The sequence below is a fragment of the Terrapene carolina genome, unplaced genomic scaffold (genome assembly GCF_002925995.2).
Source record: "Terrapene carolina triunguis isolate 2854851 unplaced genomic scaffold, T_m_triunguis-2.0 Scaffold68, whole genome shotgun sequence".
Classification (NCBI taxonomy): domain Eukaryota; kingdom Metazoa; phylum Chordata; order Testudines; family Emydidae; genus Terrapene; species Terrapene triunguis.
In genome coordinates this window covers 60,170,925-60,186,933 of record NW_020664419.1, presented here as the reverse complement: position 1 = coordinate 60,186,933, position 16,009 = coordinate 60,170,925, and the positions used below count along the sequence as shown (strand labels likewise).

The window sequence follows — 16,009 nt, the reverse complement described above, 5'->3', positions numbered from 1 at the left end:
ACTCATCCCTGCCCCCCCCTTGCTGCAGGCGGCCCTCCCCGCGCTCTACTGCCCCAGCTCCCTCCGCCTAAATGCTGGCGGCGACCTGGGCGGCCGAAGATCTGGCCGCCGCGGTCGCTGCTGCAGAAAATGGCGCTCCCCCAAATCCTAGTGCCCTAGGCGACCACCTAGGTCGCCTAAATGGTTGCACCAGCCCTGCATAGGACACCCGTTAGGACTGACTGGAAAACGAGAATTCCATGTCAGCAGAAATATTGAGGATTTGATTTTTTTTTTTTTTCTTTAGGGGTTGGAACAAAACCAAGACCTTTCTAAATTTTTTAAGGGAGAAAAAAAAACAGAGTGGGAGATTCAGACTAGAGACTTGAACCTGGGTCTCTGACATACCAGGTGAGCACGCTGGCTAGTGAGAGAGAGAAGCACCCACCCAGTCTATTGGTTATGCTGGGGTGGGTGCTTCTCTCTCTCACTGGAAATTCCCTCCTGGACCTGAGAAACGTTCCCCAAAAAAGGTTTTCCATGAAAAGTTTCAGTTTTGACAAATCAGCATGTCAGTTAAAAAATTCCTGACTAGCTCTAATACCCACTTTAGTGGTAGTTTGGGCTGTGTCTCTTATGGTAAAAGCAGCCTGTTATTGTTTTACATCATTTTTTCTATATATGATATAATATTATTATCCTATTGCAGCAAACTAAGGTACAGGAAAACTGTGCAGCTGCAAAGATCCACTTCAGAGCCGCAAATGAAACAGCCATCTCTTTTTATTCCTTTTCTTTATTTCCTGCCACAAGATACTTTCGTTGCCCAACTCACGTTGACATTTGAACATAGCACTACAACCAAAGTAAGAATAGCTTCCTTTGTATTGCAGTAATGGCCATGAACGACCTACAGCAAGGCTGAGCGTTCGCAGGGACAGGCCGTTGTCCGTCCATCTGAACTTGGGGCAGAGAGGGTAATCTCAAAGTTTGTTTCTAAGAGAAAACTGTTTTAACATGGCATCATAGATGAAACAGTCTCTCCGGTCACTCACTGACAAGTTGTTTCTTTTTCTTTTGAAATTATTTCTAGGAGCCGGAGAATTTCCAGGTAAAAGCAAATATTTCTTCATTTAAAACATCTTCCTTTGTAATGAATTAGATGAATAATGTCCTTGTTCTGTCCTGGGGTAACTTTGTTTTTTGTCTTGTTTTCTTCTGTCGAATGTTTTAGTCCAATAAAGATAAATCAGTTTGAAGGGCACTTCACCAAACTCCAAGCAGATTCCAACTACCTCCTGTCCAAGGAATATGAGGTACGAATCCAATCCAGTCAAACCATTTCTTTATTGAACCAACTGGTTGGGTGCTAACTCTGGCTCACTAACCCTTCAGCCCCAGAGACATGCATTCCCAGGTCTTCTTCACACAAGTGAAAATGAATTTGACAGTCTCAGCTTAGACCCTGTTTGTCCTGCTGCCAAAACCACAACTTAATTAGGCTCAGCTTGATCCAGCTGGCAGCCTCCATTCATCAAAGGCCCAGCACAGGACCACCAGGATGTGCTGAGGGTCAGGACTGAGTTGTGTGAGCAGAGTGTGACAAATCGTGAACAGTGCCTACCAGCAGTGTGCCTGGCTCAAGCCAATGCCACCAGTTCTCTAATTTGAGTCTAATAAAAATCATTTTCTTTCCTTAGCCTTGCATGCTGTACATTCCGTGTTGTAGCATCCTTTGATTATTTTCACCTCGCATTCATTTCGGCCTTTTGCAGGACTTAAAAGATGTGGGTCGAAACCAATCGTGTGACATAGCGCTTTTGCCGGAGAACAGAGGGAAAAATCGATACAATAATATATTGCCCTGTAAGTTTTATATTTGGGTATATAATATTACATCACACCAGCTATTTTTCACTTCTTTTCAGGATGGGATCGGGCATGTAGCATATCCCTGTCCTTGTTTCGCCTTGTCAGAGATGAAATAGCATTGCCAAGCCAAGCCTTGGTGCTTTGATGCTGTCGGTGTATGGCCATGAGCGGCTTTAAAACAGCAGCTCCCATGAAATTTCACTTCCCACCAGAGGTGTAATGACTAGTGCTCATTCTGTTTATAAAAGGCTTCAGCTGTTCTAGCCTTTCAGCGGTTCTGTCAGGGTGGATAGTAGGAATAATAGAAACCTTGTCACGTGTGTTATGTGTGATCAGCAACTGGGCTACGTGCTCCCTGGTCATTCAGATATAGTCAGTTCAAACCTGTCTAGTGGCCACAAATCACTTATTTGACATCGATAGGTGACAGTCGCTTCCTTCAGAGTTAATAATGAGCCTGCAGTAGCACAGTGCCCCCAGCATGGCACAAGGGGATAATCCTGAAGGAGTCCTCTTTCATACAAGACAAAGCTCCTGACCGTACGTGGCACATGAGAATGGGGACAGCCCTGGGGAATGCCTATTGGAGGTAATTAGCCTACCTTAAATAGCCCTCTGCAATTTCAATGGGCTATGGTAGCATTCAGCTTAATTTCTTGCCATGTAGCATTGCCATGTGCCGTGGTTAGTTGCCATGTTTTATCCAGAGGTGGCTGTATTTCAGTAGTGGTGATGGGATCCCTCCATGGGTATGTCTGACTGCAGCTTGGAGGGTGCTTCCCAGCTCAGATAGACAGACATATGGTAGCTTGTGCACTTAAAATAGCAGTGTAGCTGGGGGTAGCATGAGCGGTGGCTCAGGCTACCCACCCACGTACATACCCAGTAGGTCTGGGAGGGTTTGTATTTGTAGCACGCTAGCTCAAGCAGAGTTACACTGTCTACCCGTGCTGGGAAGTACCCACCCAACTGCCGTGTAGAAGTACCCAAAGTGTGTATGGCGCTCTGGTACCTTTATGTCTCAGTCTGCCCTGGACGGGCAACTCTGCAGCCAGAGACTCAGGAGGAATGCTGTCTTGCTCAGTCACCCAGAATTTTCCCAGGGGACTGCACAGTGAAGTGGGGACACTGCTGTTCTGTCAAGGGGAAGACTGTATGCTGTCCTCCATGCATAGCTGGCCCTGCCTTCAGAGGTAAAGAGGGATGCAGCCATAGTCCCACCATTACCTTAACTCCCTACCTTTTTCAAGTAGCTGGCATCCACCAGAGCACAACCAGGGAAGAGGCTTGTGCTCTACAATGGGATTGTGCTCACCTATGGAAAAATGGGGTGAAGTCTCCCTGGGCTAAATCCACAAAGGTACTTAGGCATTGCAGTGCCTAACCACTAGGTGCCCTGCCCAGCCCTTCATTCTGAGTTAGACATTTAGGCTCCCCATCAATGCATGAGGGGAGGTAGGCACCCAACACAGGGATCCTGTGAAACCATCAGTGTCATGCAAAAGGAAGGAGACAGGACTAAGGGCCCAGATTCACAAAGGTACTTAGGCATCTGCTCCCATTGGTCTGGGCCATTACTTACCTGACAGGCCAGAGGGAGGCACCTCCCTCCACTCAGAATTCTCCACCATGAATCCTCTCCTGACATTAGACACCTGAGCTGGGTAAGCCCATGCCCTAGCAGATGAAACCCAGACCATTCTCCTGAAAGACAAGAGACCTACCCCACTGTAGCCAATAGCCCTGTGTTTATAGCACTCACTTGGAATGTGGGAGACCTGTTTTCAAATCTCCACTCAGATTTGAAACCAGGACTTGAACCCACAAGTCCCACATCTAAGGAGAGTCCCTAGCCGACAGGGCGTTGTGTATTGTGGGTGGATCTCTCTCAGTCTCTCCCGTTGGAGCTTTCCACTTAGTATAAATAATTGGAGGAGGGACTTAAACCTGGATTTCCTGCATCCCAAGTGAATACTCTGGCCACTACGCTCGGGGACAGACGCTCACACTCTCGTTTGTGTGGTGGCTGATCCTGAAGGTGTGCCCCAACATCTCTGGGGTCAGGCCCCACACGTGAGATTGGTGGGAAACCACTAGTTTGAGAATCCTGCTTTGGAGCTTCAGCTTGAGCAACAGTTCTGAGCAGTTCGTTAGCTGTGGGTTGGTATCAGCTGTTAGGCAGCTTTGCACATGCCCACCATCGGAAACGTAGACACTTACCGGGGTAGGCAGGAGCTTAGCAGTAGTTTTGAGCATGCCGGTGGCACCTACATTGTGGACTGAGGTGCCGAACGAGGCAATTACGTGCCTATGGACCTTTGCGGTTCTAGCTCCTTGCATACAATCTCGTTATCGGCCGCAACGTGCCTTGGAACCCCCCTGGTGAAAGGTGTTGTACAAATGTGGGTGGCTATCATTTGCAAACAAACCTTCCAACTCTGACCGTGAAAGTGCAGTTGGTATTTTAACATGGGCACATTTCCATTTATGTGAAAGGGATGAAAAATCAAGACCTAGGCATAAACCTCTTGTAATACATTTCTTCACAGATGATTCATCGAGAGTCAAGCTTTCCAACGTAGATGATGATCCTTGCTCAGATTATATTAATGCAAGCTACATACCAGTAAGTGGCTCAGTGGTGTTTTTTATAGTCCTTGTCTCTCCAATGATAATTTCACCTTCCTATGAAACTTAACATGTAGCTAGATTCTTAGGGCTCCCTCCTTTCATATGTTCACTGGTTTTAACTAAAAGTCTGAGAACTGTTTTTGTGTGTGTGCTGAAAGGCCATGTCTGATTGCCATATAGTTAACTGAGACTGATTCAGTCAGCTCTTAAAACCTCTTCCCTGGATTGCTATAGTCATATAAGATTGTTGTTATAATTGGCCAAAGACAACTTCTGAAAGGTCACTGTTTTTATACAATTTCTGCAAGAAGCACAGCTATCACTGAGATCATACTTCCGGACTTGTATTGCATCCTGAAAGTGTTTGCACCATGTATTATGGTAAAATTGGCTGAGATTACAATTGTGCCCTTTGCCAGGGAATTATGATTGATAACAGCAGAGCCCTAACGATCCAGATTTCAATCCAGAGCTCAGTTAATTAACGGCAAACAGCAAAACAAAACAAAAAAAACAGTGGTTCAAAATGCCTAGGGCAGTGCTGAACACAATAGAAAGATGAAAAATCTCTGACTAATTCTAATAAATACCTTCCAGCAATATTTAAATACACTGGCACTTTCTCTTCCTCCTCCCTGCTCCCACCAGCCTTCTGCTTCCAGAGTTTAGGGCGTCCTTTAGTTTTCAAGCTGTGGCTGCAGTGAAGATGCTGATGTCACAACAGTGGTGGTTTGTTTGCAGTTGCTATAAGGTCTGTTTCTCTGGCATTATAGAAACTAACTGGAATTTCCTGAATTCGTAGGGCAATAATTTTCGCAGGGAATACATTGCGACTCAGGGCCCTTTGCCTGGCACCAAAGATGATTTCTGGAAGATGGCATGGGAACAGAATGTTCACAATATTGTCATGGTAACCCAGTGTGTCGAGAAGGGCCGAGTGAGTAGCGAGGTTTCTTGCTTATTCATTACTATTTTTAAATTTTGTATTTATTATTTGTATGACACTAACACCCACAGACATCAGCTGAGATCAAAGTCCCATTATGCTAGGCAGTGACACGTAGTAAGAGACAATGCCTGCCCCTACGAGCTTAGAACCAGGTTTTTGAAGCTATTTAGGCACCTAAATCTCTTTTGGTTGCAGTAGGAGTCAGGTGCCTGCATGCCTTTAAACATCTGGCCCTTGTGGCCTAAATAGACAAGACAGAAAAAGGATACGTGGGGAAGCAGAGGCACAAAGAGGTGAAGTGACTAATCCAAGGTCACACACAGTGGGTCAGTGAGAGAGCTAAGAATAGAACCCACTGCACAATGTACAAAGGGTTGAGATATGGGAGGACAACGGTGGAAATCAATAAAGATCATGAGATAAGCACCATGCATTGCATGTACTTCATGGTCTATTTATTTAAGGTTAGTATATTACAATTATGAAACTTCTCTGGGCCTTACACTTACTTATTGCACTGTCCATGACAACCTCATAAAACTTATAGTGCTGTAATCAGAATATGAGCCACCATAAAAACATCTTCTATGTATGGTACAGAGCAAGTGACTAAACTGGGAAAACCGTAAATATTCTTTCCTTCCCTGATGCCCCCATATAGACACACACAGGTAATGGTTACATCCAAGTCCATTGCATTTGTTTTGTTTTTTTAAAAAAGCCAGAGCAGCCTCCCTGCATTCCCAATCACTCTTTAAACCAGAGATTGAATTGGGGGGAAGCATGGGAAGTAGTGATCCACGCTCCATCTTCTTGAGTTGTCAAGACAAGACTCTACTCACAGCTGATCTTCTTAATATGATCATCCCTCCTCTTTTCATGTGCTTTGATCAAAAGTAAAATAGTTAACAATGTTGACATTTAAATTGCAAACATTAGGCTTTATAATTAAGATACCCTTGTCATGAATAAGACAATGCATGCTTCTTTCAGAGCTGTTGTTTCAGGCTGTCTTCAGACTAAGGTAGATATCACTAAATTGGTTCATACTCTGATCATGTATGGTTGTAAGGTTGTCTTTAGCAACTAAAGATGTAAGGTAAGCGTGTAAGGTGTAAGGTTGTCTTTAGCAAATAAAAGAGCTAGAGACTTATTTTTTTTTTTTTTTAAATAAAAGGTTAGATTCTAGCACACTCCAGGAAAAAGTACTGGTTCACCGAATCAGCCCAGATCAACCTCTGCTTTAAATATAGTCTAAAGAGTGCAAGCAATCATAACTGTATGTAGAAATGCTTTTTGCTGTTTAGGCCCTGACGTAGCAAAGTACTTAAGCAATGCCTAACTCAATGGGACCTCTTGCATACTTAGTTAAGCACGTGTTTAGGTCCTTTGTTGATTACATGTGTATATGGATTATTTTAGCTGCCTTAATTGTCCATCTACTGATGCATGACTGCTTCTTGCCTCCCTGGAAGCGGGGACAGTTAGGAACCCTGTGCAAAAATTGAGCAGATAAGTTGTTTAAATATGACAAGTTGGCTCCAGCTGTTGTTATTATTGAAACACTCTTTTCTTTGTCCATACAGGTGAAGTGCGATCATTACTGGCCCCTGGACCAGGATTCCTTGTATTACGGAGACCTGATAGTTGAGATGCTGTCTGAGTCAGTGCTTCCGGAATGGACAATAAGGGAGTTTAAAATTTGTAGTGTATGTTTATTTATTTTATTGTATTTTTTAAAAATCTGTTAGGAAAACTTAGAATGGTTAAACTTCACACATCCTGATTGCTCTCCAGTGACCTACTCCCTAGTGGCAGCTGTAACAGAACATGATGTTCGTTACAAAGACGTGGTGTGTTAGAACATCTGCCTCTTAACTGTTCTGATTATCCACATTTCTGTGATCTGACAGGAAGAGCAGCTTGACTCAAAGAGGCTCATTCGTCACTTTCATTACACAGTATGGCCAGACCATGGAGTTCCAGAGACCACCCAGTCCCTGATCCAATTTGTAAGAACTGTAAGGGATTATATCAACAGGACTCCGGACACCGGACCAACCATTCTGCACTGCAGGTATAAATGAAAGCAGGATGTCATTGGTTCAGGAGTTTTATCAAATATATTTAAAAGATCTCTAATGTTGGTGTCTGTCGGGGGTAACTTTTGCTTAAATTTCTATAGAACAGCCCCAGGCTTTAATCGAGAGACTATGGGCTAGGTGGTCCAGAGCAGTGTTTGACACACATGCCCTCATCCTGGGAGATGCGGGGTGCCCAACTAGTGGCAGTGAATAACAGTTCTTAGGAGGTCCTGCCTCCAGGTAGGACCACTAGAGCACTGTCCCTGACACACCTGCTATTCCAGGGGGACCCTCAGCTGCTGCCTTCTGGCAGATTTTTAAGACTCCTTTGCACTGCTGGCTCTGGCCCAAAGTCTCATTACCCCTTTTTAATTAAGAAAAAGTGTAACTAGGGGTAAATCTGAGCTGCAAACGTGTGTCCAGATCTTCATAGATGTTTAAGGCAGAAGGGACCATTGTGACCATCTAATCTGACCTCCTGCATAACACAGGCCAAAGAACCTCACCCAAAAATGTGAAGCTTTGTAGGTTAACTACAACATTTGGGTCCTTATTCAGGGTCATAGTCTGAATCTGCTGGTTCATCTCTAGAAAGAAAACAGCTTGAAAGGCTCCTTACAAACAGATTTGGATATATTGAACTGTCAGCCTAACTTAATCCATAGTGACGAACAGGAGATATCACAATTAGTTCTTCTGTGACTCCAAACGAAAAATCTAGCTCCACTGTAAACTATTCCCATCTGAAATCCTAGAGCTGCCACTTGTATAGTGCAGTTAACCCAAAGACCATGATGGATCTATAGCAATGCAAATCTGATCCTTGCCTGAGTGAAATGTAAAGATGGCGAGAGCTTTAACCCAGTGGGTTTGTATTTCCCATCTCTTTTCAGTGCTGGTGTTGGTAGGACAGGCACATTCATTGCACTGGATCGAATCCTTCAGCAACTAGACTCTAAGGACTCAGTGGATATTTATGGAGCAGTGCATGATCTAAGACTTCACAGGGTTCACATGGTTCAGACAGAGGTAAGCTTTGGATATGGCACAGAACGGCACATCTTCATCATTCATATACTAATAATAGTTTGAACACAGAGAGTGTTTCATCTGAGGATCTCAAAGCACTTCACAACTGTTCATAAATTAGGCCTTGTGGCACCACTGTAAGATAGTTAACAGATACTGTATAGGGTGACCAGATGAGAGGAAGAAAATATCGGGACACATGGGGCGGGGGGTGTCCGCCGGCGGAGCAAAAAAAAAAAGCCAAGTGCTGCCGGCAGAGCGAAATATCGGGACAAATTGCGTCCCAACCAAAGATCGGTCAGGACGCGGGACAAACACCTAAATATCGGGACGGTCCCGATTTTATCGTGACGTCTGGTCACCCTAGTACTGTAGCACTTAGAACCTGATCTAATTCCTGCTGAAGCTAGTGGGATTTTTTTCCATTGCCTTCCATGGAGCTGCATCAGGCCCTTACATATCAAGTTCTATTCACATCTTAGAAATAGGGATCACTTCACCCACCACTGAACTGCAGTCATCCCCATGAATGTAATGCAGCAGACCTTTAACAGCACATTGCACTGGAGTTACTGAGTTATATAAATATATTGGGGGAAGGAACATAAGCATTTAAGTACATTGGAGATGGGCACTAAGATGGATAGCTAGGCGGACATAAAGGGAGAAAACTATGGAGGATGGAGAAAATTACTCAAGTGTTTATTATTTTAAAACTGTAGCACTCTGACCTTGCAGCTGTGTGGTGTCCTTGTACTTACTGGGCTGACGTGTCCATCTTTCATTATGCTATTGGGAAGAAAGATCAATCTTTTCCTAACGCATTATACAGAAGGGACTGAATCTATACTGTTAGCACAGGATAAGCAGGTCTTTTATGCTTTTAAAAGTGCAGGAAAATCACTTTCAGAGAATGGTGGCTTAACACTTAGGGACTAATTTAATAACAGATAGTAATGGAGGCAGCTTGTACATTGTCTCTGTGGAACGTGATAATAGAGAAATTGGAGCGGGTTTACTGGGCTGTGCAACCTGATACCAGTGTAGCTTTTTGTTGCAATTTGGAGGTTATGTTATGTGTGGCTAAGTTTGCTGATGTCTGCAAAAGCCGCACATGGGCATGAGGAGACATGAATTTCATTTCAAGGCTATCTTAATCACTGAAGAGCTCTAGTTAGTACAAAGTCAGAGTTTCCCAGACCTGGTTGTGGATCCTCGGTGTCGGCCTGGCAGAAAGTCCCAATCAGATGCCATACCCAGGTAAAATGTCTGACAGGAGTGTGGAGAACTCATATACTATGCTGTGGAAACAACCCACCACAGCTACCACCACCTCTTCCATCTTATCCCGAACCCTTGCAGTGATGGCTCGAGTCCCACCTGAGCTCCTGGAGTAGACAGGCTCAATACTGCAAACTGTGAGAATCCCCAGAACAATCCCGGGGTAAAATCGTAGCAAAAATGAAAACTGAATTGAGCACAGATTAATATTCTGATCCCTTCCATTCCCAGTCTAGGGAGCGCATCCAGCACAGAAAGAAGTTCTAACAAACCTTTTATAAATGATTTTCTCCTTCTCTTGGTGCTTCTCCCTTTATTGAGGGTATCCCATAATTCTGGGGTGGAGGTAACTACTACAAGGGTTGTGTTTAGTAAACTATTTTGGGAAGTGCTGGAGTTCCAGGCTCCACTGAACCTGAGGTATCTGGCATGAACCAGATTCATGACTCATGGCTTCATTAGAAGAACTTCCAAAATCCACTTCTGTATTTGTGTAAAAAGAAGGTTTTATTTTCACCTATTAATTTGGGAGAGCCCAGGATGGGGAAGGTGGGCAGATGGAAGTGGTCACTCTATTATTTATATTGAAGTAGCACCTTGGCGGGGCGGCAAGTTTGTATAATTCTTGGTGGTGCCCAGAATGGGTCCAAGTCCTGTCCCCCGCCCCACCCCCAACACCTGCCTTGTAAGCCGATATATATTTTTTAAAATAATGTAAAAATGGACTGGAAACAGTAAGCGTTTAACAGTTTCCCTATATTGCACTATGTGGGGGTGGGTGGGGGGGATGAGGGCTCTGGCTGGGGATGAAGGGTTTGGGATGTGGGAAGGGCTCAAGGCTAGGGCAGAGGGTTGAGGTGCGAGGGGGTGAGGGCTCTGGCTGGGGGTGCAGGCTCTGGGGTGGGGGTGGGGCTGGGGATGAGGAGTTTGGGGTGCAGTCAGGCTACCCCGGGGCTGGGGCCAGAGAGGAGGACTCCACAGTCCCCCCCCGCAACCTGCTCCCCGCTGGCAGCAGTGAGCTCTGGGGGAGGGGGACCTCTCTCTCCCCCCGGCAGCACACTCACCCGGCACCATCAGTGCACCTGCTCCTAGGGACTGGGCTCCTCTCAGGTCCAGGAAGCCCCCTCGCCTCCCCTGTGGTGGCTGCCGGGGAGGGGGAGGGGGAGGGGAGGGCTGCCATCACGTGTGTGCCTCTTCCCCTCCTCCTCAGCCGCCGCCTCAGTCTGCTGCTGGTGCCGCTCCCTTTTGTAGCCAGCAGCGGCTGGCGAGAGAGCACAGAGCGGAGCAGCAGGGCAGCCGCCCACTGCCCAGGGTGCAGGCAGGGACACTCCAGGGGAGGCACGCATGGGGCCAGGGGAGAGACCCAACCCCGAACATTGGTAGAGCTGAGCCCCCATGCCCTGGATTTGCTGGAGCACGGGCACCATGGGCCCATATAACTTGCCGCCCCTGCACCTCAGCGCCCCAGTCATGGAGCAGGGTCCCATTGTGCTTCACAATGTACGGACCCAGAATGAAAAGACAGCCCCTGCATGAGACATAGATTGTAAACTCCAGACAAGAGACCACAGGAGAGCACAAGGAAACAATGAAATAATATTGGTTAGCATGATAGGGAGCAGTCTCCACAGCTGCCTAACTGGCAGGGAATCACTGCTCCATTTCACTCACAGCAAGAGCCCTTAGCAGTATCTGCTAACTGAAGATGCTGTGCCCTGGCCAGATTTCCACTGAATAGGTGGGTGGGGTGCAGAATTCTGTTCCCTGGAGACAGCAGCCTTATGTGCATGACAGCAGGTTTCATAATTTTCCCAGAGAGAGGACAGTAGAGAAAAAAGTATAGAGCAACAATTAAACTTGTTATGCAAATGAAGAGAAATTGTTGAAAAAAAATTGTATTCCCCGGGGAAATGATGCCTTTAAGGCAAAGTAAAATTAAAAGCAAGAGCCTTAGTATGAGGACGTATTCACTAATGTCTACGGGTCTATGGGTACTATAATATATTTGTCAGGTAATGCTAGTGTTCCTGTGGTCATTGCTCTGAGAGAATAGCCAGGCATGGGGAATTAGCATTTTATGTATAAGCAAAGGCAACCTGGGTAAATAGCAGATCATATCAGTTAGGTCCTGTCCACACTGGTCAAAACAACATCTTAGCTCCTTTCTAGTAAACTATTCAAACACTATCCTTAGAAAGGAGACAACACAGTTCACTTGGCCTACATAGACAAGGGCTAACCTTGCTGGAAAACTAGGGACGTCACAGCCAATATCATAGTCTAATAAACCAGTTTATAGCACATTTAAGTCCTGTCAGCACTGGCAAGGGAAAGAACATAGACTCCTTCTGGTAAAAAACATCCATATTTAAATATAATTTGTTAGAAAAGGATCCCACAGGCTTTCCTTGTCCAGTATAAACAGGGCCTAACTGCACTTCCCTGCCAAGCATGGAAGTAGCCCTGAGCACATCCTACTCTTGTTATCAGGAAGGTAGAAAAACATACTTGACTAGGGCTTACTTCATTATGTCACATGAGGCTTAATGTTTTGCATGGGTAGCAACAGTAAACTGGAAAGCTGCTATAAAGATCAGTTGTGCAGAACCCAGAATGTCCATGTCACAGGAATTTCTGCTATTTCAAAATTTGTTTAGTTCTGAATCAGAATGAAATTAAATAATTCTGCAATTTCCCAGAAAATTTTGGAAAAATTTCAAGTTTTAAGTCAATGGAAACATTTCATTTTTATTTCAATATTTTAATTTTTTCATTATTTTAACAGTATGAAATAAAAGCTATTTCAAAACTAAAAGTCCATTTTGATTTGGAAAAATTAAAACATTTCATTCCAAATTTGTCAAAACAGAACATTTTGACATTTTTTGAAACTTTTTTTTTTAATTTCTTTTTGAAAAAAAATGTTGTTGATATCGACATGCTCCTATAGGAATTTTAGTTTCAACAAAATGCCGTTTTCCAGTGGAAAAAATTTTCATTGGAGAATTTTCCAAACCCGCTCAAATAAAAATCTTATGAAAAAGATCACATTCCCATAACAACTGACATGGCTTTTTATCTCCCTTGGAACAAAGGTGTTGCAAAACACTCCATGTTTTACCATTCAATGGCATCTGAGTGTAAGACCCTCTTACTCCTTTGCAGATTTCACTCATTTCTGACACCTCCCTCCCTCTTTTCTAGTGTCAGTATGTCTATTTACATCAGTGTGTGAGAGACGTGTTAAGAGCAAGAAAGCTACGCAGTGAACAAGAAAATCCCTTGTTTCCAATATATGAAAATGTGAATCCAGAGTATCACAGAGGTAGGTAGGACAAAGTTATTGAATTATAAAGTGTTTCAGATTCACAATTTAATAGCCAGGGACATATTGCATTATCTCTTGCCTGGGTTATTATAACTTCCTGTCAGACTTTCTTTCTCACCTCTGCTCCCTTCCACTCTATCCAAAATGCTGGTGCTACAGTTGTCTTCCTCTCTTGTCACTCTGGCCATCTCATTCTCCTCTCCATTGGCTTCCCCATTAAATCCCAGCTTCACCTCCACACCTACGTCTCTGATCTCATTTCCTCCTACACCACCCACTCACACCTTATACACCTCCCAGTGCCGCCACCTTACTACGCCCTTTAGCTTTCTTTCACACTCTTGCTATCTTACACACTATTAAGATGTCCCCTATGATAGGAACAACCTCCAAGCCTCTCTCCTCCTCATTAAAATTCACTCCACCCAAAAATACTTGCTTCCTCCTTCACTTCACCAACTGTCCGTTCCTGGTTTCCCTTGCATATTCTTACCTCACATCTCACATTTGTCTGGTCCATTTTACTTATAAGCTTGTTGGGAGAGAGAAAATGTTTTATGTTCATGAAACACCATGTGTATTTCCAGTGCAACACAAGTGATTTTTAACAGTAATAAGTGACATTTGCTTTCCACTGTTGATGACCTATCTTCAAAGCCTGGCTCCTTTCCCAAGTGGAAAAGAATTTGGTGATCTGACTCCCACCTCCATATGTGAGAGGCCAAAGACTGAAATAACAGGAGTTGTACAACTCCTGACTGAAGTGTAATGGCGGAGCTGTGAGTGGGAACTTGCTCAGTGCCTCCCTCTTGTCATACCAATCGCTAGACAGTGCTGGTGCTCCGCCACTTCTCCACACACCATATTCATCTGCTAAAGATGAAAATAAAACAGACTGGTGATTTTTCTAATCTGTTTTCCTTGCTTTCAGATGCTGTTTATTCGAGACACTAAGAATGTAACAGACACCTGCTTTTGTGATCAGATCTGTTAACTTTGTGTGAGTGAGTGTGCGTGTGCGTGTGTGTGTTTCATGCACTAGAGAAGTGCCAGACATTTCTATTGAAGCTGTGTATAATTTATTGGTCTGGTGATTTTTTTAAAGATATATAATTTAAGTGTAATAGATATTATTGTATATAATTGTATTTTGGTGTTATGTAAATATGTATTTTTTCTATAATGTTTATATTAATATTAAGCTTCAGATAATACTATTTTTCCATACTAAAGTTTTTAGGAACTTTTCTACATAAACTATTTTAAACTGTGTGTCAAAAAGAACTGCTGAGTTTGGAATAGGTTATGTATTGGCACTTAATATACCAGAAAAATCCATTAAGGATAGCCAGCCTTTTTAGCTGACTCAGTGTTCACAAGATGAAATAAGATACATGTTAGATAAAAGATAGTAGTCCTACATAGGAATTCTAAACTTTAAATTGATTGCTGATTGCTTGTGATTTGATCAGAATGGATGAAATCCACAATGCCAGGGCACTGCAATGTACCATTTACCAAAAGCTCATTAACATCCAAATAAAAAACCGTCCACTTCACTATGAGCAACTGTTTCACTGTAATCTAAATGTTAGTGAAAAAATATTAACATATGTTGCCTTGAAGTTTAATAGAACTCGTCTTTTACTCTGATGGGAGGTCAGATTTAGATTTGACCTGCATGACTACGTAAATGAATGCATACAGCAGCCAAAGACAATAAATAAACTACACATGCTTTCACCCGGACTGACATGCAGAGACTTACTTCTGTGAGGATGCAAAACCTGGCAATTTTTATCACTCTTGAAAACAAAAGTCATTATCAAGAGAGTTTAAAGAGTAGGCTGGGCTGGATAACATCAGTAGAGACCCCCCAGGAATATACAGATTTACAGATGCCAAAGATGGAAACAGTTTTCACAGTAATAGTGGCATTTAAACTGCCATTGCTCTTTATTGGAGATCACTTTTCCCTTGAAGATACTGTAATCTGACCACTCCAATCAATAGCATTTGTTTCTTTGTGTTTATAAAAAAATCACTTTGAATTAACAGGAAAGGGACTGTTCACTATTAAAATATAATGAAAACTTTGTTTAAAGAACAATCCTTTCCAAAGGAGAAAGGAAAGGCTTGGTAGTTCGGCCTGCCTTCCGATCTCCTCCCACACAGGTTATCTGGCGAAAGCTTAGCCTGCCACAAGACAAAACTTAGAATATTTTTGTTGAAAGGAAGGGGCAGAGCTGTTTGGAGGAGAACTTGTTCAAATAAGCCTCTGATGCTGTAAATTCCCTGTTCTTTGGCATGTCAGTACCCCCACTGCAGGCTGTGTGGCCCGTAGAGTTTAATACTGTCCTAGCCAGCACTTCAGGAGAGCCCCAGCTGTGAGGAGAAAACAGCTCCTGTTCCACAGTATTAAAATAAAATCATGTATTAGGGTTGAGAAGAAGGAACCGAGCCCCAGGTTCCAAGAAGAGAGAAGGACATAGGCCTTTTTTTTGCATCTCTGCATGCTGGGGCTAGTCCCTCCCTGCTGCAGAAATACCCATGAAGGTGACAATGGAAGAGCAGAGGAAAACACCAAGGCTGCCCTTGCAGAATTTTCCTCAAATTTTCCACTCAGTGGAGTGGGTGCATTTGGCCAACACAGAACAAGCAGGGATTTCTACTCAGAAACACTGCAGGTCACCCAAATTCCGCTAGATAGACAGGACCATCCCTACAGTCCCTGTGCCTTTCCACTCACTCTGGCATCCCCTACTCCTTACCAGACACCCTTCCTGCAGCTGCTCCAGAGACCTCCCTTTATACAAGGTTTCACAGCTGCTCAAAAGCTTTAGGCTGCTTTAACTG

At 43.9% G+C, this 16,009-nt stretch overlaps 1 protein-coding gene across 2 annotated transcripts in view; it reads left to right on the top strand.

Moving 5' to 3' along the window:
- PTPRB (protein tyrosine phosphatase receptor type B) overlaps positions 1-14,718 on the top strand; it is an 87,081-nt gene extending 72,363 nt beyond the window's left edge. For both annotated transcript variants that reach the window (XM_026648800.1, XM_026648801.1), the window contains 11 exons: positions 873-956; positions 1,073-1,090; positions 1,214-1,295; positions 1,755-1,845; positions 4,401-4,477; positions 5,285-5,419; positions 7,018-7,140; positions 7,345-7,508; positions 8,409-8,544; positions 13,030-13,150; positions 14,085-14,718. In XM_026648800.1, coding sequence (XP_026504585.1) covers positions 873-956; positions 1,073-1,090; positions 1,214-1,295; positions 1,755-1,845; positions 4,401-4,477; positions 5,285-5,419; positions 7,018-7,140; positions 7,345-7,508; positions 8,409-8,544; positions 13,030-13,150; positions 14,085-14,107 — 1,054 coding nt within the window. In that variant the 3' untranslated portion in view covers positions 14,108-14,718. The remainder of the gene's footprint in view (positions 1-872; positions 957-1,072; positions 1,091-1,213; positions 1,296-1,754; positions 1,846-4,400; positions 4,478-5,284; positions 5,420-7,017; positions 7,141-7,344; positions 7,509-8,408; positions 8,545-13,029; positions 13,151-14,084) is intronic.
- Positions 14,719-16,009: the final 1,291 nt, after the last annotated feature.